General features: G+C 51.9%; 6 protein-coding genes across 6 annotated transcripts; 3 read left to right on the top strand and 3 right to left on the bottom strand.

The window, feature by feature from the left end:
• The first annotated feature begins 11,885 nt into the window (after window positions 1-11,885).
• Window positions 11,886-14,708, top strand: ASPBRDRAFT_344061 (uncharacterized protein). The gene is made up of 4 exons (XM_067623229.1): window positions 11,886-12,459; window positions 12,521-12,721; window positions 12,775-12,907; window positions 12,966-14,708. Exons 1-4 carry the CDS (start codon window positions 12,189-12,191, stop codon window positions 14,302-14,304), a joined length of 1,944 nt encoding a protein of 647 aa, XP_067474720.1. The 5' UTR covers window positions 11,886-12,188; the 3' UTR covers window positions 14,305-14,708.
• Window positions 14,709-15,399: 691 nt separating this feature from the next.
• Window positions 15,400-16,497, bottom strand: ASPBRDRAFT_135577 (inositol monophosphatase family protein; the record flags this gene model as incomplete). Its single annotated transcript, XM_067618710.1, has 1 exon — window positions 15,400-16,497. One exon carries the CDS (start codon window positions 16,495-16,497, stop codon window positions 15,400-15,402), a length of 1,098 nt encoding a protein of 365 aa, XP_067474719.1.
• A 620-nt stretch (window positions 16,498-17,117) lies between these two features.
• Window positions 17,118-18,915, bottom strand: ASPBRDRAFT_135960 (myo-inositol transporter; the record flags this gene model as incomplete). The annotated part of the gene is made up of 4 exons (XM_067618749.1): window positions 17,118-17,603; window positions 17,664-17,854; window positions 17,909-18,643; window positions 18,744-18,915. The coding sequence occupies 4 exons, from the start codon at window positions 18,913-18,915 to the stop codon at window positions 17,118-17,120; spliced, it is 1,584 nt and encodes a 527-aa protein (XP_067474718.1).
• Window positions 18,916-19,928: 1,013 nt separating this feature from the next.
• On the top strand, window positions 19,929-21,590 carry ASPBRDRAFT_135573 (cytochrome P450; the record flags this gene model as incomplete). The annotated part of the gene is made up of 2 exons (XM_067618709.1): window positions 19,929-20,034; window positions 20,107-21,590. The coding sequence occupies 2 exons, from the start codon at window positions 19,929-19,931 to the stop codon at window positions 21,588-21,590; spliced, it is 1,590 nt and encodes a 529-aa protein (XP_067474717.1).
• A 62-nt stretch (window positions 21,591-21,652) lies between these two features.
• On the bottom strand, window positions 21,653-22,496 carry ASPBRDRAFT_344639 (uncharacterized protein). The gene is made up of 3 exons (XM_067623240.1): window positions 22,028-22,496; window positions 21,840-21,958; window positions 21,653-21,743 (listed from the first exon to the last, which is right to left on the bottom strand). Exons 1-3 carry the CDS (start codon window positions 22,331-22,333, stop codon window positions 21,716-21,718), a joined length of 453 nt encoding a protein of 150 aa, XP_067474716.1. The 5' UTR covers window positions 22,334-22,496; the 3' UTR covers window positions 21,653-21,715.
• Window positions 22,497-22,659: 163 nt separating this feature from the next.
• ASPBRDRAFT_135664 (NADPH cytochrome P450 oxidoreductase family protein) lies at window positions 22,660-24,813 on the top strand (the record flags this gene model as incomplete). Its single annotated transcript, XM_067618715.1, has 1 exon — window positions 22,660-24,813. One exon carries the CDS (start codon window positions 22,660-22,662, stop codon window positions 24,811-24,813), a length of 2,154 nt encoding a protein of 717 aa, XP_067474715.1.
• Window positions 24,814-24,966: the final 153 nt, after the last annotated feature.

The following is a 24,966-nucleotide window of genomic DNA, read 5'->3' as shown; positions in this document are numbered from 1 at the left end:
GGAATCATGGACAAGTCGCATCCGAGGCTCACAGTGCTCCGGCGATAACCCACTTAATTGAAATAATAACGATACTGCGTAATGACGAGGATTAAGATTAATCAAATGAGAGGAAAAAATGACAGAGTAAATTAAAAAAAAAGTGAGAGAGAGATAGAGGGAAAAAAAAGAGGGGAACCGAAAGACGAGACGGATCGATTTGATCTCCCTGCATTTACGCATTTGAGTTTAGCGTGACCTGGACGGGGCCTTCACTTGTTGAATCCTGAGCTCTTCTCTGAGTCTCTCCGCGGTTGACTCCGGCGCCAACTCAAGACCAACTCCTGTGAGGTGGGGATTCCAAGTCTTGTCATTTGTCAATTGGCATCCTCGGGCCATTTGGGAATGAAACCCCCCCGGGAGTGGGAAGGGAAAAAATATAGCGTGCTGGCTTGTGTAGTTAGTCTAGTTGGTGTAGTGTCTCTCAAGTCTACTCCGGAGTAGTCTGGTCCAGTCCGACTGCCCGCAACAATAATGGAGAGAAGGAAAGACACTAGCCAGGATGTTATGGCACGGAAGTACCTACGGAGGTAGGACTCTGCATGCTCTGCAGCGCCGGAACTAGCGCCACTGGGTTCCTGCTCCAGCAAAAGGTTCGCCTAGGATGCCCAGAACTGCGTCGTAGCAGGATGGCGCTGGTCGGCGATAGCTGCGGTGCAAGTGTGAACGACCTCCCGATTGGATTCATGACCCTGGTCATATCCAACTGAAGGTGAATAACTCCGTGGTGGCCAACCACCTTCGCCGTCTACCCTGCTGTAGACTCCGTCAGGATGAGCTACAGCCCCGCAAGATCTGCTGTATGTACGACGGCTGCGGGTGTCGGGCCGTCGGTAGCGGACTTCCAAGAATGACTAGATAGATCCAGCAATATGGCCTTGTGTCTGGGTGGAAAGATCACATACACACACACTGATGTGCAAAAGGGGTGGATGGGCTGGTCTCAAAATTCTCTATCCTCCGGTCAGAAAGAGAGGGTAAATACTAGGAAAAAGAAAATAAAAGAAAAAGAAAAATAAAATATACGCAAACTGGAAGAAGAAAAGCAAAGCACAGTGGGAAATTATCAAGAAAGATTGCAAAATTACCACGTAAGAACCAAAGAGTAAAAGACTGGGTAGATCCTCATCTTAGACTGCACGGCCCTGAGCGATCCCCGGCTGGTAAGTGGTAACACTAAGACTAACTCCGACGGCCATTCAACCTGGTCGATCATTGGCGTCCCGGCACAAGCTCGGGGTTGCAGCGTTGCTTGTGTCATAAGAGTAATGACCGTAGTGTACAGAGTACTTCTTTTCAGTTCAATGTGAAGTTACTCACGGAAATGTCAACCAAGTGTGGATATCGCACTGACACCCACCAGATGACTAGTCTGGTTTTTTTTTGGCGCTCAACACAGACCGCTTGGTGCGTGGTGCTTGTGAGAGTGTTCAATGCCAGATAGATGTGCATTTGGTCTTACCTTCAGCAACCAATACACTTGCATATTTACTTACAGTAGTCGTGCTCCTCAACTCTGTTGCTCGGTTGGACATGTGGCAGGGACATGACAGGCGGGGGGCGCTGCTTGGGAGCAGCAGCAGCAGCAGCAGTCAGTCAGTCAGTCAGTCAGACCAACCTTCCCAAAATAATGCTCTTGTCTGGCGTAAGAACTAAGAAGCAAACGTTGTGAGAGAAAGGAGCAAGCTCCCCGGGTTTCAAGGTTGCTTGCTTGCTGCACCCTGTCATGCCTGACATCCATGGCACACATACACACACACACTCACTCACTCACTCACACTAGGTAGCTAGCGAAGCTCTTCATTGGATGCTTCTGAATACGCTGTTCAAATCCTGGATCCAGACTAGCCACAACAACCACCTCCATTGCCCATACCATGGACGGTGAATGGACAATCCAACGGATGGCTACACAGGAGTAGTAGTCCTAAACTAGACGCGCTTAACGGTCGGAAATAAAAAGCGACTTGTCCAACAAAATGAAACCCAGAATCCCCTCATCGACCGTCCTACTCCGTCCGGGAAATCCCAACCGGTCAACAAAAATAATTGAGTATTTCCCACACCTCCCCGTAGTTTTCTCACCGTAACACCTTACTAGGACATGGTCAGTAGGCTTGGTGTAAAGTAAAGCCGTAGTACTCGTAATACTCTCCTCAAAGCGGGGGGCTGGTGATAGTTGGAAGAAGGGAAAAGAGGAAAAAAAAGAAAGAAAGCAGAGAGACAAGGCCTTGTCTCCAACAATGGGAAGCTTCTTCTGTCTCTCTTTCTTTTTACTATTTTATTTTTATTTCCCGTACCTCTGATACTGAAAGAGTAATCCATAGTCCAGTCCAGTCCTGTCCAGTCCTGTCCTGTCCAATCCAAGTCAGTGGGGGAGACGGAGGGGAGTTTGGGCCTCCCAAAAGTGGGACACAGAAGAGTGTCGTGGACCAAGATCGCTAGTCTCCTCCACCTCACGCAAGGGGTCGCGAGGGAGGTTGCTGCAGGCCCGCAGGAAGAAGGTTCCCGGGCCTATCGTCTGCGCCCCCCTCCTCCGTCAGCCGAGCATGAACAGCTGGAATGATAGGGCTTGTCAGTCAAATGACAGTCGCCCTTCCCCCTCCCTCTTGCTCCCTCTGCTCGCCGGAAAAGAAACGATGAACCAGCGGTGAGGCCTGGAGGCTGTCCTTTCTGGTGCTTGAGTTCATGCCCTTGCGCCCAAAAAGAAAGAAAAAAAAAAGATCCTGTGCGCTTCATGACCGTGAGTCCAATTAGACCGAATTGTTCGCAATCCCAGCTTGAAACGACCAGGGGTCAGTCATTCAACCGCGAGAGTCGAGCGATAATCCGGAAACAAAATTTATCGTAACTAATGTTGGAAAGACAGGACAGGGAACTTGGTCAATGCCTCACCGGCTCCATTCTTGGAGCTAGATAGATGATGTACATCAGGGTACCCATAATCATCGTGCGGGAAGAGTCCACTTCTTTGGGTGATGATGGATCAGGATACTCCATCGTGACCCCATAGAAGCTCTGTACCAACCTCCCCTCGAGACGAAGGTTTTGCCGATCTGAGACAGATAGATTGATAGATGGATAGATAGACACTTACAGACATACGGAGTACTCACCTACTCTTCTCCATCTATCTGCTGGAGAAAGAAAGATGGTGGATGGACTGTCGCCAGATAGATATCATGGGCCCTTCCTTCTCCGGACTACCTTGACGTAGCTTGATTAGGTTCCAATGAGTAGATTAGACCCGGACGAATCTGGAAATTAACTCCAGATCCCTCACATTGACGACGAGCCCAATACCTGGCAGCAAGCACGACTACTACTACTAACTAGTCGTAGCCCAGGCTAAGCTGGCTCGTGAAACGCCAGCATTCCACCAATGACAACCCCAGTCCCATGCATCGGCGGGGAACACCCATTCATCCTCAGCGGAGAATTACTAGTAGTTTAGGAGGAATGAGGTCGGGGCAAGACTGGCCAGGGTCGTGGTCGATTACCCGGGGTTGGGCGCTTGACCGACTCTGCTGGTCTGATGTATCCAACGAGCCGCCTCATCGGGTGAGACGAAAGCCTTTCCGCCACCTGCTATTGATTGAGAACAAGAGGCAAAAAGCAAGAAGAAAGGGAGGTTTGGATTTCCATTCCGACCGGACTACTCCTAGAAGAGCGGCAGAAGAGAAAAGATGCTGGTTTCTCTTTTATTTCTTTTTTCTTTTTCTTATTCTTCTTATTCTTCTTCTTCTTCTTCTTCTTCTTTTTTTTTTTCTTACTTGTTGCTAAATCTTCCTTGCTCTCCCCCTTTATTAAATGGTTGGGGGAAGAAGGGGAGGGGAGAGGAGTGAGTTAGATTCATTGGTGATAGACTGGCAATACTTACCTACTTACTGTAAGTAAGTACGAGTCCTTTCAAGGTCCTACAGTAGGGCAGGTACAACTGAATGAAGCGGCCAGACTCAACCGAAAACAGTAAAAGCGCATGATCTGGCGATGGAGCTGCGGGCTGCTCCGTAACAGGTATCCATGTAGGTCCGTCTGTACCTACTGGAAGAGCTGTCCGTCTGTATGCAAGCAGGTAGGCAAGACCGGGATTAGAGTATTCTGGACGTAACCGGTCGGGAATCTGAAGACAACTGACAGAATTTTAGACCGAAGCTAGTTAGTCAAAAAACTAGGATGTCTGTCGTTTCTCTGGAGCTTCTCTAATGACTGAAAAGACGATGACCGACGGGGGTGTGGATGTATGTGTGTGAGTGGGTGTCTGTCTGTCTGTATGTCTGTGTGTGTGTGTGTGTGTGTGTGTGTGAATGTGAGTGAAGACGAGCAGACTTGATCGACTGGGTGCTCGCACGCCACCCTGCCTGCGTGGTTGTCTCTCAGCCAGTGGTTTGAACGGCCATCTGCAGGAATCCCTGTCCTTCTGCCTCATCCTGGTCGCTTCTTCTTCTGCTGCTGCTGCTCTGTGCAACCAAGAAGTGGGCTGCGCTTGCTTGCATGACCTTTACCCGTTTGGAGGCATTTTGTCGCGATTAACTTCTGGGCTTGGGCTTGACGGGCAGAAGTGTGAAATTATGCCAGGTTTATGGGGTTATGTTTTGGATGGATTTGTACGAGAAGTACTAGTAGTCCCTTAGTAATATTGGGGGGACCTCTTCCCCTCTATTTACTTTCGGTTCGATTTACTTAGTGAATTCCTGATCCCTTGACAATTGAATGAATGAATGAATAGTCGCCTTCCCCCTTCTCTCTTCTATCGCCGCCTCACACGAATAACCCAGCAAGCCCAGCAAACCCCGGCCAGATTACTTCCTACCAGCTGTCCCTACTTATCTTCGGCTATGACCAGTCATACCAGACTCATCTGATGGTGGTGACTTGTCAGTCCTTGTCCCCAGTAACGTAAACTTGAACCACTTTAGTCAGAAACGAAGGGTGGTGACGCTGGGCGGGGCCCGCACCCTAACGCCCTCCAGATCGTCCCGAAAGCCTTAAATTATTTATCGCACACACCACCAGCCCCAAAGGCCAAGCCCCCGGGCCAATAGAGCCCTCACCCCCCCGAGGGGAGGCTCCACTTGGCCGCGAGGCTATTCCTGGCTGGCGTCTGCTAGTCTGCCCCTAGCAAAGATCTCGTATTGACGGGCTCGTCCAGACTTGACAGCGATGAGGAGAATGGCTAGTTCAGTGGATCGCGACCGAAAATCTCAATATTATTCCATTGCGACGGTGTCGACTAGGTTAGGTAATACTCTTACGGCATTCTTCGGAATAATAAAAAAAGACAGACCAAACTAAATTAAAATAAAACTAATGAGAAATGAAGGGTGACAAGTGTGCGGAAAAGCAGATAGAGTGGGAGATTAACCACATCGAGATATTAGTAGTATTTTTGTTCCTTCCTCTCTCAAGAGGAATTGTTCGGGTTTGGGTAATATTGCATCCATCCCTTGTAAAGATGATCCCTTGGTGTGCACCTCCTCAACCACTCACACATTTCCCTCACTTCCGACGCTTGCTCGATCGCGCGCGCTCTCTCTCTCTCTCTCTCTCTCTCGTTCTCCATCTCTCTTTCTCTCTCTCATCCTCTTTGGATCCCCCTCCTTGCCATGTCACCGCCATTCTGAAGGCGGGCCCTTTTTCGGCGGTTCTCTCGTTTCGGGGCTGGAAGGACCGATTGTGATAGTTGATAGTTGTTGGATCCCAAGGTTTTCGCTTTCAGATAGTTCGTTGGTCTGTGTTGAACGTTCCCGCTGCTATACATACTTGCTTCACCTATGATCCGCACCGTTCACATCTTGCATCAGCTCTATTGTTGCTGCGATGGCGGGCTTTGTATGACCTGCCTAGGCCCCCTAAGTATGACTACTGTATGTGCATCTCTGTGGTCCCAAGGTCAACATTTCAGGCTTCTGGCCCCTACGTACTAGCCAGTTATCCTTCTTTTGATTCGTTCCCTGGTCGCTCTGGGTCATTCTGGCGCCCTGCTACTTACTGGTGGCGGATCAGAATCCACATTTGCGTATGGACTATCTACGGAGCAGGTACCTTTCATGCATTGAGCTCGTCACTGATTGACTTGCCGTCAGCACTCTACTTAAGGCAGCGCCAGACTGACTCGTGCGGATTAAGGATTAAACACCAGAAATAAGAATACCTTACAGCATGTAGGCTGGCCGGTCGGCAAGCATGGTTATCGTTCAACCCGCACTATCGGACTACATACTACGTATCTAGTACTTGCACACACACACACACACACACACATACCTACTTTAGATAATAGTACAGGAACGCCTGTCCGCTGCTATCCATTTAAATAATAGTCGCACTGGTATCTACTTCAGTGAGCAGTCCTACCCACGGTACGTCCATAATAGGCAATTTCTGGATCCATGGATGCTGGCCATTGGTTCGCCGCCCCGTGACAGAGATACGGCTTGAGCCATTCCATGGGACCGACAGCGGTGTGGGACCCGGGCTCAATCGTGGAGACAGCTGTTCGAACCTGGAACTGAACTGGAACACGCCTGTCATTCCGTCATCTGGTCGTTGCTTTGCTTCCGTGGTTCTTCACAGCCCGATCTCAGCACTACTGCAGCGCTGCTGCTTTGGCTGCCTAGGCTGCTGGCACCTTTTGAGACATCATTCTCACAGGTCGTAGGATGGTTGATCCTCCGATCACGTTTCGAACTGACGATAGACTTCGAGCAGAATACATGAAAGAAAAAGAAATATTAGAAAAAGGAAAGCTAAGCCAGTCTGCACCGAAGCTGGGTTAATTGACTAAATTTCAGACCGACCAAATCAGCTCCGAGGAACGGAGCCTAGGTATTGATGGAAGAATAATTCCATCCATTTTTTTTACTGTTTCGATTTTAATTCTTATTATGCTCTTTTATTTTACTACCCTATTTCTAATTTCCCTTCTTTCCCCTCTTCCTCAGTTTGTGTTGCTTTCGATCGACTTCCAATCGATCCAGCATCATCCCGGCAGCGCAGGACGATCGAATGACTTACAGCAACGCGATCGGTCCCAACAGTTCACAGTGGCTCCCGACTATCGCAGTCAATTGGAAGTGAAGGACTCACCAATTTTTCCCTTTTTATCATCTCATTTATTTAACGACAATTTTTTTTTTCTTTTACTTTTCCTTCTCTTCTCTTTTCTATTCTTTTATTATTTTCCTCCCAAAATTCCCTTTTTCATTCTTTTCCATTTTGCCCTTTTCTATACCTTCTTCCCTACTGCGTACAGGTGTAATGACCCGCTTCTTCGAGTCTCTTCGGTCCTCTACCCTTGTGAGAATTGGTTTACCATGATCAATATTCTATTTGATTTAAAAGTTAATCATTTTCTGTAGTAGCAACCAGGAGCGAAATAATGAGTAGACATTAGATGAGCCCGTCTTATTTCAGATGGGGTTTCCCTAGTCAGATCGGTCTCCCAAATTGGTCAGTAGGCGTCTCTGTTTTGATCTGCTCTGGCTTTGCCCGCGTTCAATTGTTTCTTAATGGTTGCTCGACCCTGCAGAAAAGGACATCTTCTGCTTCTTCTGTACCATCACTCTTCTGTCCATCCAGAACTCGGGTGTCTCTTTGTTTCTTCCACTTAAGCCATCGATCTCATTGTTCACATCATCGCCATAGTCGTTAGTTATTGTTATTCCCACGGGTACGTGATCATTGATTTTTTTTTTTAATTCTCCCCCAACTCTGACATCTCTTGCGCACGTCTGGTTATTTTTCCTACGTATCGTTTCTGTCCTGTTGTCAATACCACCTCACCTATCAATTTTGCCGCTACTCTGTTCCCCCCTCCTCTCTCCGTCATTCCCACCATCGTGTTCCCCTGGAGCCAATCTGAGGCCAGCGTGCAGACACCGCGTCGGTTGGATCATCGCCGTCCTAGCCCAAACGGTGGTTCCTGTCCGGCGTCTTGTTTAGCTTATCCGGCTGATGGTCCTTGCTTCGTGGCGGATTCACGGAATCCTCATTGTCTGAGCTTGACACAGCACTTGTGGACTGGACCCTGCCAGAAGGAAGAGCCAGAGAGTGGGAGCACCAGCACCAGCACCGGCAGCAGCCTAGCAGGAAGCAGCAGCAGCAGCAGCACCAAGATCCCACGGTGTAGTCTCTCCGCTCTTCCGCAAGACGCACGGTCGTTGTCTCCCAGAAAATCCCACTCCCCTTCTTCTTCTGTTGCTCTTTTTTAGTTGCGGGATCCACACCTGGCTATTTCCTTTTCTGCTTATTATTCCCTTTTCTTATTCTACTTTCATCGTGCCTATTTTCATTTATTCTTTTTTTCTTATTTAATTTTCCTTTCCTATTTCAACACTTTATTACTACATTTCTTTTTTCCCCCTTCTACTCTGATGATTTTCTTTTTCCTTTTTCCTTTTTCTTTTTATTTATTCATCTCTTTTTAATTTCTTCGTTAATCCCTCCCCTTCTTAGCTGTTAGGGGATTTTGCTGACACCTCCTTCTATTTTCATTTTCATTTTTGAATTTTTTGATTTCTATTTTTCCTTTTTCAAATTTTTTCCCTTTCCCCGTTTTATTAAAGAGAAAAGAGACGGACCCAGGACGACTACTTAGTACATAGTTATAGTGACAGACGGTCCCAGTGATCCACTGCTCGGTCCCTCTCCAAGTTCCCTTTTGCCTCGTTCTTCAGAACCGACTCCAAACGGGACCCGCGACCAAACGGACCCGGCCGGGCTGACGCCTAGATAATACATATAATAGAGCAAAAAGGGCCAAACGCAGAAAGAACAGCCAACCTTACAAGCGCGAACAAGCTATAAGCACCAGAGACATTCTACGGCAGACAATTGCCTTGCAGCTTCTCTTACATTCCCGCGCCGCAGGTCTCAAAAGAAACTGGTGATCGAGAAAAGATCCAAACACACGTGCTGGTATGTGAGTGTATTTTCCTATTCTTTCTCGTTGGGGTTGTTTCTCTCCTTTCATCCTGATACGCGCGCACGCGCTCTCTCCCCGTGAGGCGAGAGCTACTGGGTGAATTTGTTTCTTGTCTTATCTTGTCGTGTCGTGTCTTGTCTTGCCTTGGTCTCGTCCACTTCCTGTTGTGAAAGTTCTGTTGCTTCTGCTGCTGCTGCTGCTGCTGTCCTTGCTGCGGTACGCGCCCAGCCGCCCGAGGACCAACCCCCAATGGCCGTTGCCGCTCCCTTGGATCGATGAGGACACCGAACTACTGCAGATACGCTGGATTGTCTATGCTCCACCTGCGACAGAGCAGATTTAGACGTGTTGTGGTTCGAAGTCTGAGAACAAAGCATACCTTCCTCCCTTTCTAGAACTTCCTTCTTTGCCCAGCACACCCACCGCCCCTCTCCCTTCCTTCGTTGTTTTCCACTTTGACACCCGATTCCATCGTTTTGGCTGGGTGTTTCGGCCGTCTTTCGCGGGCTTCGGTTGCACCCGTCAGCCGGAGATCCTCAGGCTGGCCTTGACTCTGTCTGCTGGCCGGCCCAGCGCCAACCCAAACCCAACCGAAACCCACCAGCCTCCCACTAAAACGCGGAAGCTGAGCGGCTGGCCCCCTCCCCTCCCTTCCTTTTCCTTACTACTACTACTACACTACGACTACTAGTAGTTACTTCCATAGTACTACTATCTACTGGTCTGTCTACCACTATCCCACTCTCACTGGGTCTACCGTACCGAGTTCTCAAGCACGGTCTGACCATACTTTCCCCTCCCGAACCCAACCTGTTCCTCTTCCCCCTCCCCTCTCTCTTTCTCCCCCCATTTCCCTCATCCACTCGTTGGCCATCCATGAGTGAAAGCTGTCTCTAATTGCTTCCCCTCCCCGCCCCTTCAGCTCCGACCACACCTATCAATCCTCCTAGGGGGGACAGCAGTTAGAACAACAGAACCTCACCACACACACCACGTTGGATCTTTTGAGTTGGTACATTCTCCCTTTTTTGGATTTCGTCACCCAGATTTTTATTCTTTTTTCTTTTCCTTTCTTTTCCTTTTCCTTTTTCGGTTGTTTTGCCTTTTTCTCTGTTACCTTCCCCCCTCTCCCCGCCCACCGAGTTCAACGGGTTCTCAAGGCGGATCGGTCGCGGTCCAGAAACCCCGGCGGCTGCAGAGAACCTCAGGCTTAGCCCGGGGGCGCCTGCGTTTGCTGTTTCTGCCCCAGCCTCCACCTTTCGTCCATGATCTGCTGCTGCGCCGGCGGCGCTGCAATCATTCCCGTCTGCCCTCCACCGCCTTGGACCTTCTGCTCGGTCATGATCGCCCACGTCGAGAGTGTCTGACATTTGCCCATCCCATCTGTTGCCCTCTTTTCTTTTCTTTCCTCTTTCGATTTTATTTTATTTTATTTCCTTTTTCTTTTTCTTTTCTTCTTTTTTCTTTTTTTTCTTTTCCTTCCCTAATTTCTTTTCCATTTTATTTCTCTTATCCATTTTTTGCCTTTTTTCCTTTTTTTTAACCTTTTCGCTCACCTCTTTTCTTTCCCAAAATTAACTGCCCTTTTGGATTTCCCTCTTCCCAATTTCCACCCTAACCCCAGTAATTTCCATCGACCGACTTCCTTGGTCCGGATTACTATTTTTTCCTGGTCCCCACCGGTCTCCCTTGGCCTCCTCCGTTGCTGTACCATCCCTTCCGTTTGACGCCTTCTTATACATACACCTCCGCCTCTGCTTCCCTCATCATTCCCCCTCCATCAATCACGACTTCGTCTCTTGTCTTGCTTTTTCCTTGTTCCCCCCCATCTACGTGGCTATGTGGACGAACTGAACGACTTTCTCACGCTTGCTGCCTTTCCATTACTCTTTTCTTCTTTTTCATGACTCATTGCTTTGCCCGTTACTTTCTCTCTGTCTCTGTCAGTTTGCTCGCATGAGGTTATTGACCCGTTCGTAGAACTGTCAGTGCCTGTATCGCCTCCCGCTCCTCGACGACCTGCTACGACCTGTTACGACGCCTTAACGAGCCTGTTCTCTGAACTCGTCGCAGAACCACCGCTATTCGCCCGCTTGACGCGTCTCATCTGTGCTACCGCTTTTGATTGCAAGTCACCCAAGGCCTTTGACGTTTGATGCTGGACTGTCACGTCGCCTTCTTCCGCTCTGTTATTACGACTTGAAACGAGACCCATGATTCTGTGCTTCTAATTTGGCCGAGCGATTTCTGTTAACCATCCGCAAGCGCTTGTTGTCCTGCTTTCATGGTTTCGCCTGTGACGACCCAAGATTCTTGAAAGCATCTGGATTTAGATTTCTGTCAGTCCGCACTGCATAGCGATTTTATCGTCCAGTTGCGCCGGCCATCTTCAAGCGTGTTACGGTTACGACTTCCCACGAGCTTGCCACGATTGCACATCTTTGCATGTTCTGCATTGCCTGTTAGAAGCTTCTCCTTTGTTCGGCTCGCCTGCCTACTTGTTTTCTTGTGTCTGACCCATCTATTGGTCGCGATACATTTACGACAAGTCAAATTCCCTTCACAGAAGAACAAGACCACCCACCAAACAAAAGAGGTTCGCTTTGTTATTTGCATTCTATAGTCAGATCGTGCCTCCGCGAACTGACAATTTACTGTTGACAAAAGACCCCAAAAGACCCCAAAAGACCCCAAAAGACTCCAAAAGAAAAAAAAGAAAAAGAATCGACATCTTTCTCCTGCTCACGGCACGCCGGACACATCGTTGAGTCCGACGTCCGACCGCTCCCGTTCGCCTCACTTTTCAAGACCGTTACCCCCGCCAACCGAAAAGCTGGAGCTACCGTCGATTTCGCAGGTCCATACCAGAGGTCCTGTTGATATTCCTTGGTATAACCACCACGCCGCAGAGCGACCCATCTTGTCTGGCGACAAACTCCCTGCTCTCAGTCTACCAACGGCCACGCAGGCCATCTCGGGCCAGTCCTACCGGGCTAGCTACGAAGACGCGTCGGCCCTTGGTTCCAACAACACGAGCACTCGAACAAGTTTATCGGGAGCTGCGCCTGTAGTTAGTGAAGCCAGAAGCCCTCCGCCTACATCGGCAGACCTCGCGGCAGGTGGTCAGGGCCGGCTTTCATTGGATTCCTCCACCCAAGAGTACTCGCTTCAACAAAACCCCGTTAGTGACGGATTCTACCAAAACCAGACTTCACTCGGCAGCATGAACCAAACACAATCCTACATCGATGTCCACTCATCGCACCTGTCCTCCGCCCAGCCGTATGCGCCTCATGCCGCCACTGCGGGAGGGTTGACTCATTACCAGTACCAGCAGCCACCCGTTCTGCAGCCAGCATCAACTACCTATGGCCCGGCAAGCTCGTACTCCCAGTATGCTTACCCTGGTGGAGTGACCTCCTCTCAGGGAGGCCCCCAACCTCCGACTACCTCCATGAGCAGTGGTGTCCCCACCCAGTTGTTGCCTTTGCCAGGTATGTCCTACTTTGATTACCATTATCAGGTGAAGCTGCGATTCTAATAACATTGATATAGCTGTGGCAACGCACGGTGCTGTCCCCACGGCGGGTTATGGAAACACCACCGGAACCCCCTTGCAAGGGTACGTGTATGATCCCACTGGCCAAGTAGCCCCGCCCGGCGCGAAACCGCGGGTTACTGCCACCTTGTGGGAAGATGAAGGCAGCCTTTGCTACCAGGTGGAAGCCAAGGGTGTTTGCGTAGCAAGGAGAGAAGGTAAGCATGACCCCAGCTGTTTCTTTCTGATTTGTGCTGACGAGCAATTCCAGACAATCATATGATCAATGGCACGAAGCTCCTGAACGTCGCAGGAATGACCAGAGGTCGCCGCGATGGTATTCTGAAGAGCGAGAAGGTCCGACACGTTGTAAAGATTGGACCAATGCATCTGAAGGGTGTCTGGTACGGTTCCTGGAAAGCACAATTTTCACTCATCAGAACTGACTTAATCTTCCTCTAGGATCCCCTTCGAGCGTGCCCTCGAATTCGCCAACAAGGAAAAGATCACAGATCTCCTGTATCCCCTATTCGTTCACAACATTGGTGGTCTTTTGTACCACCCAACGAACCAGAGTCGGACGAACATGGTGGTGCAGGAATCGCAACAGCGGCGATTGGAAGGTCCTCAAGCTGCGCGAGCATCCCAGGGGCCTCAGCCGCCAGCTTTGCACCATCATCACTCTCTGCAGGGTACAGTCCCTTCGCACATGCCGCAACCCCACACCATGGCTTCTCAGGCCGGTGCTCGGCCGGCGCTTGATCGAGCACACACATTTCCTACGCCCCCTGCTAGTGCCTCGAGCCTGATGCCCATTACCAACCCCAGCAACTCCTATGACTGGAACAACCAAGGGATGAGCTCGGGAGTACCAAATTCCCAGCCGCTCTCCATTGATACCGCTCTGAGCAATGCCCGGTCAATGCCGACGACGCCTGCCACCACACCCCCAGGCAGCAACATGCAGGGAATGCAGTCATTCCAAGGACAACCTGGGTATGAGTCGAAGCCATATTACTCTGCTGCCCCGCCTTCTCATCCCCATTATGCTTCCCAGCAACCTTTGACCCAGACTGGCATGGCTTCCTACGGACAAACAATCCCGTCTCATCCTTACATCAAGAGTGAAATGGGACCCCCGTCAAGCCGAACGCCTGGCGGCCAGCCGGAGACGGATGCACCCGAGGTGAAGCAGGAACGCTATGCCCACAGTAATGGACATGTTGGAAGCAATGGAGCTGAGCAGGTTCCAGAGCATGAGTCAGAGTATGTGCAGCATGACAATTCCGGATACAACACCAATCGAGGCTCCTACACATACACCACCAACACTTCGGTAGGCAGCCTGGCAGGCGACCACTCCCAACTTACGCCGGAAATTACGGGCTCTCCCACGCAACAGAACGGGTCTGAACGTATGACACCCCGTACGAGTGGTGGGCCGCCGCCCCCTTGGGGCTCCGGATACAACACCCCTCCGCGTCCCGCTGCTGCGAGCAGTCTATACAACATCGTGAGCGATACCAGAGGGACATCGGGCAATGGCGCGACCTCTGACAATTACTCCGTTGCTTCAAACTCTGCTCCTGGTTACTCAACAGGCATGAATGGATCCCTAGGGTCCACGAAGCGGATGCGGGAAGATGACGACGTGGATCGCATTCCTCGACCTGACAGCCGAGGAACGGAATATGATAGCAAGCGCCGTAAGACGCTCAGCGAAGTCGGCGGTCCCGTTGGAGGTGTGCCCCTTGGGCTCCAGCCCATGAAGGCTGGCGGTGTAATGTCTCGTCGTCGGTAACCGAGTATTACCGGAGTTGTCTTCCTTGACCAGGTGAAGATCTGGAGCAGCAAAACGAAAAAAAGAAGGAAAAAAAAAGAAATTCCCAAGGAAAGACAAAATTCTAGTTCTGTTATGGGTTATTATTTCCCCTTTCTTGGAGTGAATTGTGGGGAATTTCACGTTCCTGGTTGTTGTTTTTAACTCTTATAATAGACTACACATTCAGCACGGCAGGGTATGGGATATGAAGTGATCGGGTGGAAGGCCATTTTGTCACCACTCGAGTGTTTCAGCAATTGCATTTGACAAACAGCGCCCTATTGTGTCTTTGCCTTCTGCGTTGGTTGCATGGTTTCTCGATGGACTGGTTGAACAGTGCCTGGACACCGGCACTGGTAGGGATGGGTGCATTGCTTGGTCCTCCACAGACCAGGGTTTTGATCGTTTTTATGTCTTTCTGTTGCTTCCCCTTGGAAGGGTTTCCCTGCTAATGGGAGATCTACCCGTGAGGGTTGTGTTATCTGGGCGGTTCATGGAGCAGCGTTGGGACTTGCGCGCTTCGCTTTTCTCACTTTCTCTACGGATCAAGCGAGGGATGGTCAGCGTTACGGTGCTTTTTGGTCATCTTGTGGTATGTGTGTGTGTGTGTGCGCGTGTGCGATTGTTTCCGACCGGTTATATTTAACGACCATGAAGTCACGAATTTCCTTGATGACAACATTTTTCCTTTTATATTGTTGTGGTTTTTCTCCATTCCTGCATCTTGGGACCGTTGGTCCTAGGTTATTGTGTTTCTGTTCTGACTGTATGGGCATTTAAAAATTCCATGGGCTATTCAAGAACGATTGAAGACAGTATGTTTGTAAGAGCTTCTATTTACATTTACAATCGCGTAGTCGATTTTGATGTTAAATCCGGTTCGGGGCATATACTATTTGCGAAAGATGAGTGGGTAAAAAGAGAAGGAGCGCAAACAATGAATGGCATGATCAGGCTCACGCCGGCGGCTCAAAGCCACGCCTCATCTCTTCTCCTCTTCTCTTCTTTTCTCCCCGCTCTCCTCTCTTTCTCCATAATACTCTTTCTTCCTTTCATTTCGGATCTTGTCCCTCGTTATTGCATCTTGTCTTTAATTTCGTCCTCTTCTTTTCCCCCTCCGATCTCCCGCGCAAGTTGCAGTACCCGCGGGTGAATCTCTGGGAATGTGGCAACCAGACCCAAGTTATCTGCCAGCGTCCGGCCTCGCCCATAGTTGAAGGGCTGACCGTCCAGATCGGTGATCATGCCTCCCGATTCCTCATACACCAGCATGCCGCCGGCGTGGTCCCACGCATAGGCACGATACTCGGGGCTTCGGGGGATACGGACCATTACGTTGCACCCGCCCACCACGAGGGCCGCGTACTTGGCTTGCATAGACCAGAGGTCAGTAATTGGCTTGGTGGCACCCAGTCTCTCGCGAACAACCTGGTGTAGCCGCTGATCGATGTAGGGGCTCTCCATGCTCTCTGCAAAGACCAGATCGGGCTGGCCGGTATCGGTCCGTGCCAGGACGTTGTACACCTTCACGGCGGGCTGCAGGCGCTCCTTGCTCATCGGACGCTTGTGCGCACCCTGACCCCGGATTGCCGACAGCATGGTCCCGTACCCATCCCGATCGACCGCATCTTCGTGGACCACGGTGCTGTGGAAGTGCAGATTGGGATATCCGACTACACCGACCTTCTGCTCGTCATTCTCGATAAGCGCCACGGAAACAGCATACTGACGGCCCCGAATAAACGACGCTGTCCCGTCAATAGGATCCAGCATCCAAGTGCGCGTATGACCAGCTCCCTCCCCATTACCGCCCAAGTCGATGATGCTCAGCATCTCTTCTAGCGACGAGGGGGCGGCGACGATCTCTTCACTCTCGGTGTCATGCGACTGGGTTGTGGAAACAAGCTGCCACACTCGGTCGGCTAGTGCGGGATCATTCCGCAGAGCTGATGCTGATTCCTCCCCGACAAATCTGTCGCTGGGGAAGTTGTGGCGGAGCGCACTGATTAGAATGGCCTGTGACGCAAAATCCGCTATGGTCACTGGAGACGCGTCTGCCTTGTCGGTAGATCCCTTGTCAGTCTCGGCCAGCATGGCTTTGGTGACGATACTGGCGCGCTGGACGGCGAGACAGGCCACTTGAAGCTCTCGAGTGAACGGTGATTGGGTCATGGTTGTTGGTGTATGTTGACTCGGACTGGCATGCACTAATTTGCTGGTCAGATAATGGCTAGCGCCGCGCGTGAATGCGCAAGTTTGCCGTACGTACCTGTCCAAACTTCGGTGGCTACAGCGCTAGGACCACTGCCTTGTCGCACGTCCTATTGTGTCTCTTAGAGGATGACTGATAAGATCTGGGGGTCTAGGAGTGAAGAGACCGGAGAGAGGAAGACAAGCGAAGGCAAAACAATGCAATGGTGGGTATTGATGGGTGTTGATAGTAGTTCCGAGCCATTCACTGGGGCAGGAAACCTCCCAATGAGGAAAAGCGTTCATAAAGCTGCTTCGATTCACTACGGACTATTCATTCACCGGTCTCCGTGTGTGTGTGTGTGTGTGTGTGTGTGTGTGTGTGTGTGTGTGAGAAAGGAGATGTCCGAACGCACTTTATTCTCTCTATAACAAGTGGGTAAAGGAACATGCGTCATACATACAAGCGCTGAGCCGTCAGAATCTACTTCTTACAACCGAAGTTTGAAGCCGGGGTGGACCCAAAGTCTGCGTCAGGATGGCTGTCTTGCGCACAGATCAAACGATACACAGACCAACTGCGGGAGCCTTCGGGAGTCTATCTATGGGGCATTTTGCTCGTTCGCCCTCGCCTCTCGGAGCTCCCTCTGCAATCGCTTGGCGTGTTTAACCCCGAAGCCGTGCGTGTAAATCTCCCGCACCGACTCCAGTGGCATATTGTGCACCTCCGCATAGCAGAAGATGACGAATATCCATCCCAGAAAGCAGATACCCGCATAGAACGCAAACGCTCCGCTGGGGGTCATAGTCTTCATCATAGACAGAAATGTCGAAGAGATGATGATATTACAACCCCAGCAGGTCACGGTATTCAGCATTGTGCCGAGTGCACGTACTTCTAGAGGAAGAAATTCAGTGCCCACCCAGGAAATGGGCGCAACGCCAGCCGAATAGAAGGCAATGTAGACGATCAGTGCAACAAGGAGAAGGATACTCGCCCAGGTCATTTCGCGCGGCCCGCTAACGCTCAGATCCGAGTTGACCGGAATCCAATGAAATGCGATGGCAACGACCACCAGGGAGAGGGACTGCACCAATGTTAGTGCAAGCTATGATCCAAGCGTGCCCCCAGAAAATGCGACACTTACCATGCCCAACACGGTGACCAGAAGCATTGATCGTCTTCCAAAGCGGTCAATGAAGGCGAAGTTGGGAAACCCAAATACAAAATTTGTCGCTCCAACGACGATGGACACGGCCGTGGCCTGATTGAAGCCGACGAGGGAGAACAGTGTGGCGGAGTAGTACATCAGCGTGTTGAAGCCTCCTAGTTGGGATACTGGATAATGTCAGTATCCATGATCAAAAACATGAGGAGGGAAGAGGATCCTACCAGCCATGATAGAGCAGGCCGTGGCTAGAGCTCGCAGGTTGGCGCCTACAGTGAATAGCTGTTTCATTTGCCACCATAGGCTCTTGTCTGATACGGAGGCAGCAATCTCTTCAATAGAATGCCGAATCACCTGGATCTTGGCAACCACTTGCTCTTCCGTGGCCTGAGGAAAGATCTTCCGGATTACTCTCTTGGCTTCATCGTCGTGGCCATGCGAAATCAGCTGACGAGGCGTTTCCGGACACAAGGGCATGGTAGCCGCCAGCGTAATAGCAGGAACCGCACCAATGGCAATTGTGTACCGCCAGCCTTGGTGTACGTTAGTGAAGGCGGCCCCGAGGGCATAGGCAATGAGCTGGCCAAAGGTCACACAAATGTTATCGAACACGATCAGTCGACCACGGAATCTAGCAGGCGCCATCTCTCCGATATACAGGGGAACGATCATTGCCGCTTCACCTACACCGAAACCAACCACCATGCGACCAACCACCATCTGGGCCAGCGAGAACGCTGTGGCTTGCAAGGCGGTTCCCACGAAGAAGACCGCACAGCCAACATAGATAGCCAGTTTCCGTCCATACTTATCTGAAGTCATCCCCGCCAGGAGGGCGCCGATCAAGGCACCCCCCGAAGTAATGGAAGTGATGAGTTCCTGGTCATTAGAGGACAGAGCCTGGCCGAGGTCGGTCCCAATGCTAACGAGGACGGCGGATATTACGCCCGTGTCGTACCCTGGACGAGTGGGGAGAAAAAAGCAGGTCAGCTGGTATTGTTCTGTGGGAGAAGTGGCTTGATGAACCATGAAACACTAAGGATCTTGGATCACGCCTACCGAAGAGAAACCCGCCCATGGACACCGTGCACGCAATCAACCATACTGCCTTGCCTGGATTCGTCGTCTCGATCGAATCGTCCAAGCCCTGCGCGGTACCAGGGTTGTCATAGTGGAAAGTCTCTGGTTTCAGATCGTCGATGGTCGACAAATAGTCGTCTGCAGGATCCATGCTGGTCTGGATTAGGGCTATGGGAAGGAACCAAAGTCTAAACAATGAAATAGTATGCTAAGGAGATACAGGTTATGGGATGAAGTGTTTAATTAGATTATACACCCGCGCAATGACCACAGAAGCCCGGCCGACGTGGCTAAAGACTGAGTGAGAGGATTTTCTACGATGACAGCGGGCATATATGCAAAGGGAAAGACTACTGCCGAGAAACGACCCCCCCATGGTCATTATCCACACTCGAGGAGGGGGTTAGATGCCTGCCCCCCTCCTCATTCTCATGGCCAACTAGAGACTTGAAGAGGGGGGTACATGGAATGTCCGGGTATTGCTTCAAGGTTCGGCACGGTTCCATGGGCCTATTCATGATGACAGCCATATCCCCAGGTTACCCCGGACTCGCCTGGGCCCGGATATCTGCGTGTTTCCATTGGCTGATCTGGCACATCTCGGGGGATGTCCTCAAACACCGTCAATCCCGACTGTTCTGACGATAAGTACCGGGGAACCAACAATGCGCAATAGCCGGGGCATTGGGGCTTGGCTCCTGTCAGACTCTGGTGGGTCCAGCTGATCATCGCGAATTGTTTCCATCGCGATTCAACCGGCAAGCGCGCGAAGGTTTTTGCTCTATCGGTGGTGGCGTAGGACAAACGGGAAATTCTCTCCGCCCTGGCTAAATGGCCCTGAATGGCAGTTTTGCCCGGCATCATGCTGGAATGACACGGCAGCAGTTACACCAGCCAGGGACTCATGATGTCGTGGTCATGGTGGGATGCTGGGGAAGTCGGTTTCTGCGGTTCACGAGGATGGGTTAGTTCCAGCTATCATCCATCCCCTCCTCCTCCCTTTCGATCTGGGGTTATAAGTAGCTGCTCTCCAGACCAGAGTGCCGGTGGTAGCGACCAGGATCCCTTTGATATCTGAAGCTCATTCATCTTGAACGTTCAATTACTTGCTCTACTGTGTTTCTCTTGTACGGCTCTCTATCGTGACGCCCTCAAGGAGCAACCATGTGGTCACTTCTCACAGTCGCCCCTTACGCGTTCTTTATGGGGATCGTGGGGATCTCCTACTTCCTGGTATGGCCGTTTGTGCAGTACATCCGAGATCCTAAAGGTATGTTCATACGCGTATCCTTGGCAGGTTATTCATCCACAGAATCCAGATGCTGACTAGCGAGTTTCTCAGGTCTCCGAAAATACCCTAATTTGACACCAATTTCCGGGATGTCGGCCATCCCGTTCATGCTCATGGCGGCCCGGGGATTCCGGTCGCGAGAACTGCAGGAGCTGCACCAGGAGAAACCGGTCATCCGTACCGGACCCAACATGCTCTCGTATGGCGATGTGCGCGCAATCAAGGACATCTACGGCCATAACACCAAGTGCATCAAGGACCCGTCCTACGTGGTCACGGCGGGAACGCATTACCACCTAGCAGATGTGGTGGATAAGGGGGACCATGCGCGGAAGCGTAAGGTTCTGTCATCCGCCTACGCTCTCAAGAACCTTGAGACGTGGGAGCACAAGGTCAGTGACAAGGTCGAGAAGGTGGTGGCGCACTTTGACAAGGTGTGCACGGCCGCTCCGTCTGCGGATGTGGCGTCCGGCAAGGTTGCGCCGGACCCCAAGGACTTGACCGTGGACTTCCGCGCCTGGACCAACTACTTCACGCTAGATGCCATTGCAGATATCGGCCTGTCGGAGAAGCTGGGCTTCTTGGACTCGGGCAGTGATGTCTGCATAGCCGAGCGGAAGGATGGGTCGACGTACAAGGTGCATCTCCGCGAGGCACTGTACCCTACAGCTCGGAAGCAGTCGCTTATCCTCTGGAACTACGAATGGTATCCGGTGCTGAACAAGCTGGTCAACGTGATCCCGTTCTTCGGCCGGATGCAAAAGTCCTCGGACGACTGGGACAACATTGTGTGGCGGCGCAGCATGGAGCGCCTGCGACGGTACGAGGCGGGGGAGAAGCTCGATGACTTCTTCCAGGCGCTGATGGAGGATAAGAACGGCCGGGCCAACAACCTGGAATGGGGCGACGTGGTGTCCGAAGTGAACATCATGATGAACGCGGGCAGCGTGACGACGGCGATCGCGATCGCCAACGTGATGTACCAACTGCTGCGGAATCCGCAGAGCCTGGCCAAGCTCCGGGAAGAGCTCGACGCCGTGCTGGATGCGGACGAGGTCGTCGCGCCCTACGACAAGGTGAAGCATTTGCCGTATCTCCGGGCGTGCCTGGACGAATCGCTCCGGATCTTCCCGCCCACGTCGCACGGGCTCCCGCGCGAGACGCCGGAAGAGGGGATGGAGATTCTGGGCCAGTGGGTGCCGGGGAAGACCACGGTCAGCATGTCGGCGTATGTTGCGCACCGCGATGAGCGGGCGTTCCCCAAGGCGGACCAGTACATCCCGGAGCGGTGGTTGGGCGAAGAAGGGAAAGCGCTGCAGCCGTACTTTGTGGCGTTCTCGGCGGGGGCCCGATCCTGTATCGGGCGAAATATCTCGTACTTGGAGCAGGCGAAGATTTTGGCGACCCTGGTGCATCGGTATGAGTTTGCACTGCCGCACCCAGGGTGGGAGTTGAAGCGACTGGAGACGATGAATCTGATCCTTGGGGATATGCCGGTGAAGGTGTGGCGACGGCAGGTGCCGGCCACCGATTAAGGGAGGACTTCTTTCCCCCCCTTCTTCCAATTCTTTTTGATTCTAGACTAGCTAGATTTTATCTCTTTTTTCCCCTTGTCTATTGTGATGAATGATGAAACCAATGGTAGCGATGTTGTGTTGCACTAATTTCTTGGTGGTGGTTGAATTAATCTGTAGCTCTCCCTGGTTTCCGTGGTATAGAGACTAAATTAGCTCGCCAAGCATCTCACATATCTAGTAGTATTAACTACGTAGAGAGAGGCTCACGAAGGATCGTCATGGGACCCCAACGTGTCCGGCCAGACTGGTCCGGGACTCTCGGAGCGAGGCCGATGTGTCCGTCCCGTGGGGGAGCTATGCAGCATGCCAATGCTATCCCGTTCATTCTAAGTATCGTCAATCGAAAGGAGTAAGGAATGGGGAATGAGGCGGACCAAAGTGCGGGGGAAGGATACGGGGTTAGATTGAATGACGTTGATCTGTGCGGTGGATGTGGAAAACAAGGGAACGCGGGGGAAAGTAGCTGGATCGGGGTATATTGGGATTGAGAGATGGAGGTTCAAGTGGGTTTCAAAAGTGGAGGGAGAGATAGTCAGAGATGGAGCTGGAGGATTGGACAATGGATGAGGCGGAAGATGTGCAGAACCAAAGAATCCAAGACATGCAGAGATGCTGGAGGTGAATTGGAAAAAGATGCCGCCTGTTCCCCCCCGAATGGGGTAATTTTCCCCTCGGGGAACATTGCCGCTTCGTTCTCCCATCGTCTTCCTTCTTTGGGATCCTCCCGAGTTCTGTCCTGGTGATTCTACTTTCTGCTTCTGTTTCCTGTGTGTCGATGTCTGGGTCCGCGTCTTGTGCAGGTTGCTGCTTTCTTGTGCCTCGTGTCCTTGCGCCGCCCTACCTCCACTATGTCGGTCATTGGCGCCAATTCAGTCATCGGAAATCAATGGTGTCACGGCCTCTCATGGATCGATTTATAGATCCAGCAACTGCCCTTCTCCCCTTCGACTGATGTCCAAAACGATTGTGACTGACTGACTGACTGGTCCTGCTCAGTGCACACCTCATTCTCATCACTATCATCACCATGAACTCTCTGCCTGCATGGCAGATCTCGCCAGCTCTTTTGCAAGAGCTGACCAAAGTCCTCACTCCCACCGGATTCGCCGACTATGCCGCTCTGACTCTCCTCGCCATGATCGGTACGACCTACCTGTCGCGCGGCATCATATGGGACCAACCGGACCCCTACAACTACCTCTGGTATGAGCGTCCCCAGTTGAAGATGGCCGGGGCCGCCGGCCCCAATGCCCACCAGGAGACCCGCAACATCGCCCAGAAGCTCGAAGAGGCAGACAAGAATATCGTCGTCTTCTGGGGGTCACAGTCTGGTACAGCCGAGGGCTTTGCCCATCGATTGGCACGCGAGATCGCCCTCCGCTTCCGTCAGGGCACTCTGACGGCTGATCTGTCGGATTATGATCCGGAGTCTATTGCTCAGATTCCTCGATCTAAGCTGGCCATCTTTATCCTGTCTACCTATGGCGAGGGAGATCCCAGTGACAACACGGCTGAGCTCTGGGACTGGCTTCACAAGGAGGAGAATAATGCCTCGCTATCTAACGTGAGATATTGTGCGTTTGGCCTAGGAAACAGCAATTACAAGTTCTACAACCGTGTCGTGGATGTGGTTGTTCAGGCGCTGGATGGTCGAGGCGCAAAGGCCCTCATGCCTGTTGGCAGGGCTAATGACGCCGAGGGCGCCACGCAGGAGGACTTTATTAGCTGGAAGGATGAACTCTTTGCCATGTTCAAATCCCAGCTGGGCTTCGAGGAGGGTGAGATGCAGTACCTGCCCACCCTGGCCGTCGAGGAAGACGAGTCCCTGGAGCCGATTGATCTGAACCACGGCGAGCCAGATGCCCGTGATGCCAGCAGGGCATCTGCGCAATGCTCCCCCGTGCGGCCAGTGGCTATCTCCAATACCCGCGAGCTCTTCCAGGTCTCGGATCGTCACTGCCTGCACATGGAGCTGGATCTGTCCAGCGTGCCCGAGTTCACCTACAAGACCGGTGATCACCTCGCCATCTGGCCCAGCAACCCCGACGTAGAGGTCGAGCGTCTCCTCCAGGTACTGGGCCTTAGTGCACGCCGGGAGGTGCCCGTCTCCATCAAATCCCTCGATCCCGCCACCAAAGTGCGCATCCCGACGCCCACGACCGCGGCAGCCCTCTTCCGCTACTACCTGGAGATCTGTGCCCCCGTGAACCGCGACACAGTGCTCGGCCTGGCGCAATTCGCACCCACCCCCGAAGCAAAGGCCTACCTCCTCCAACTCGGCCAGGATAAGACCGCCTACGCCAACTTCCTCAACCGCACCCACGTCACCCTCAGTCGTCTCCTCCAACTAGCCGCCCCAGACCACGCCTGGTCAGCCTTACCTCTATCCTACCTCGTTGAAACCCTCGCCCCCATCCAACCCCGCTACTACTCCATCTCCTCCAGCAGCGTTCTATCCCCACGCAAACCCTCCATCACCGCCATCGTCTCGACCACCCCGGTCCCTGAGAACCCGGAGGAACTCATCCACGGCATCACCTCCAACTACCTCCTCGCACTATCCCAGCACCGCTCTTCCCCATCCAACCCTCACCCGCACGGCCTAACCTACCACCTCAACGGGCCCAGCAACGCCCTCAACAGCGAAAGGGTCTTCGCCCACCTCCGCAAAAGTAAATTCAAACTGCCCCGCACCGGAAACACCCCCCTGATCATGATCGCCGCGGGCACGGGCCTGGCCCCGTTCCGAGCGTTCATCTCCGAACGCCGCCAACTGCAGCAGATCGGCCGCGAAGTGGGCCAGATGATTCTCTTCTTTGGGTGTCGACGCCCGGACGAAGATTATATCTATAAGGAGGAGTTGGAGGCGTTGCAAGAGGGGCTGGGAGGGAAGTTGCGCATTGAGACGGCGTTCTCGAGGTATGAGAGGGACGGGGGCGTGAAGAGACAATATGTACAGGATAAGATTGTGGAGTGTGGAGATGAAGTGGTCCGGTTGTTGGTGGAGGAGAGGGCGAATCTGTATATTTGTGGGAGGGCGGGGATGGCCCGAGAGGTGGAAAAGAGAGTCGGAGGGGAGATGTGTAGAGTTCAGGGGTGGCAAGAAGGTGATGGGCAGTGGAATGAGTGGTGCAAGGGATTGAAGAAGAGACAAAAGTGGCAGGAGGATGTTTGGGGTTAAACCCTTTATTCGTGATATTTTGGGTATGAGATATGACCTGTTAGTTGTTGTTTGCTTTGAGGTTGGAGTTATAAGTTATATCCATCTATTGAGAGTTCATATCATATACATTCAGTTTCGTCACCCTCTCCTTTCTTTGCCTTTCCTTCTTTC

Source organism: Aspergillus brasiliensis (genome assembly GCF_001889945.1).
Source record: "Aspergillus brasiliensis CBS 101740 unplaced genomic scaffold ASPBRscaffold_16, whole genome shotgun sequence".
Taxonomy (NCBI): Eukaryota; Fungi; Ascomycota; class Eurotiomycetes; order Eurotiales; family Aspergillaceae; genus Aspergillus; species Aspergillus brasiliensis.
This window is presented reverse-complemented; position numbering and strand designations above follow the sequence as displayed.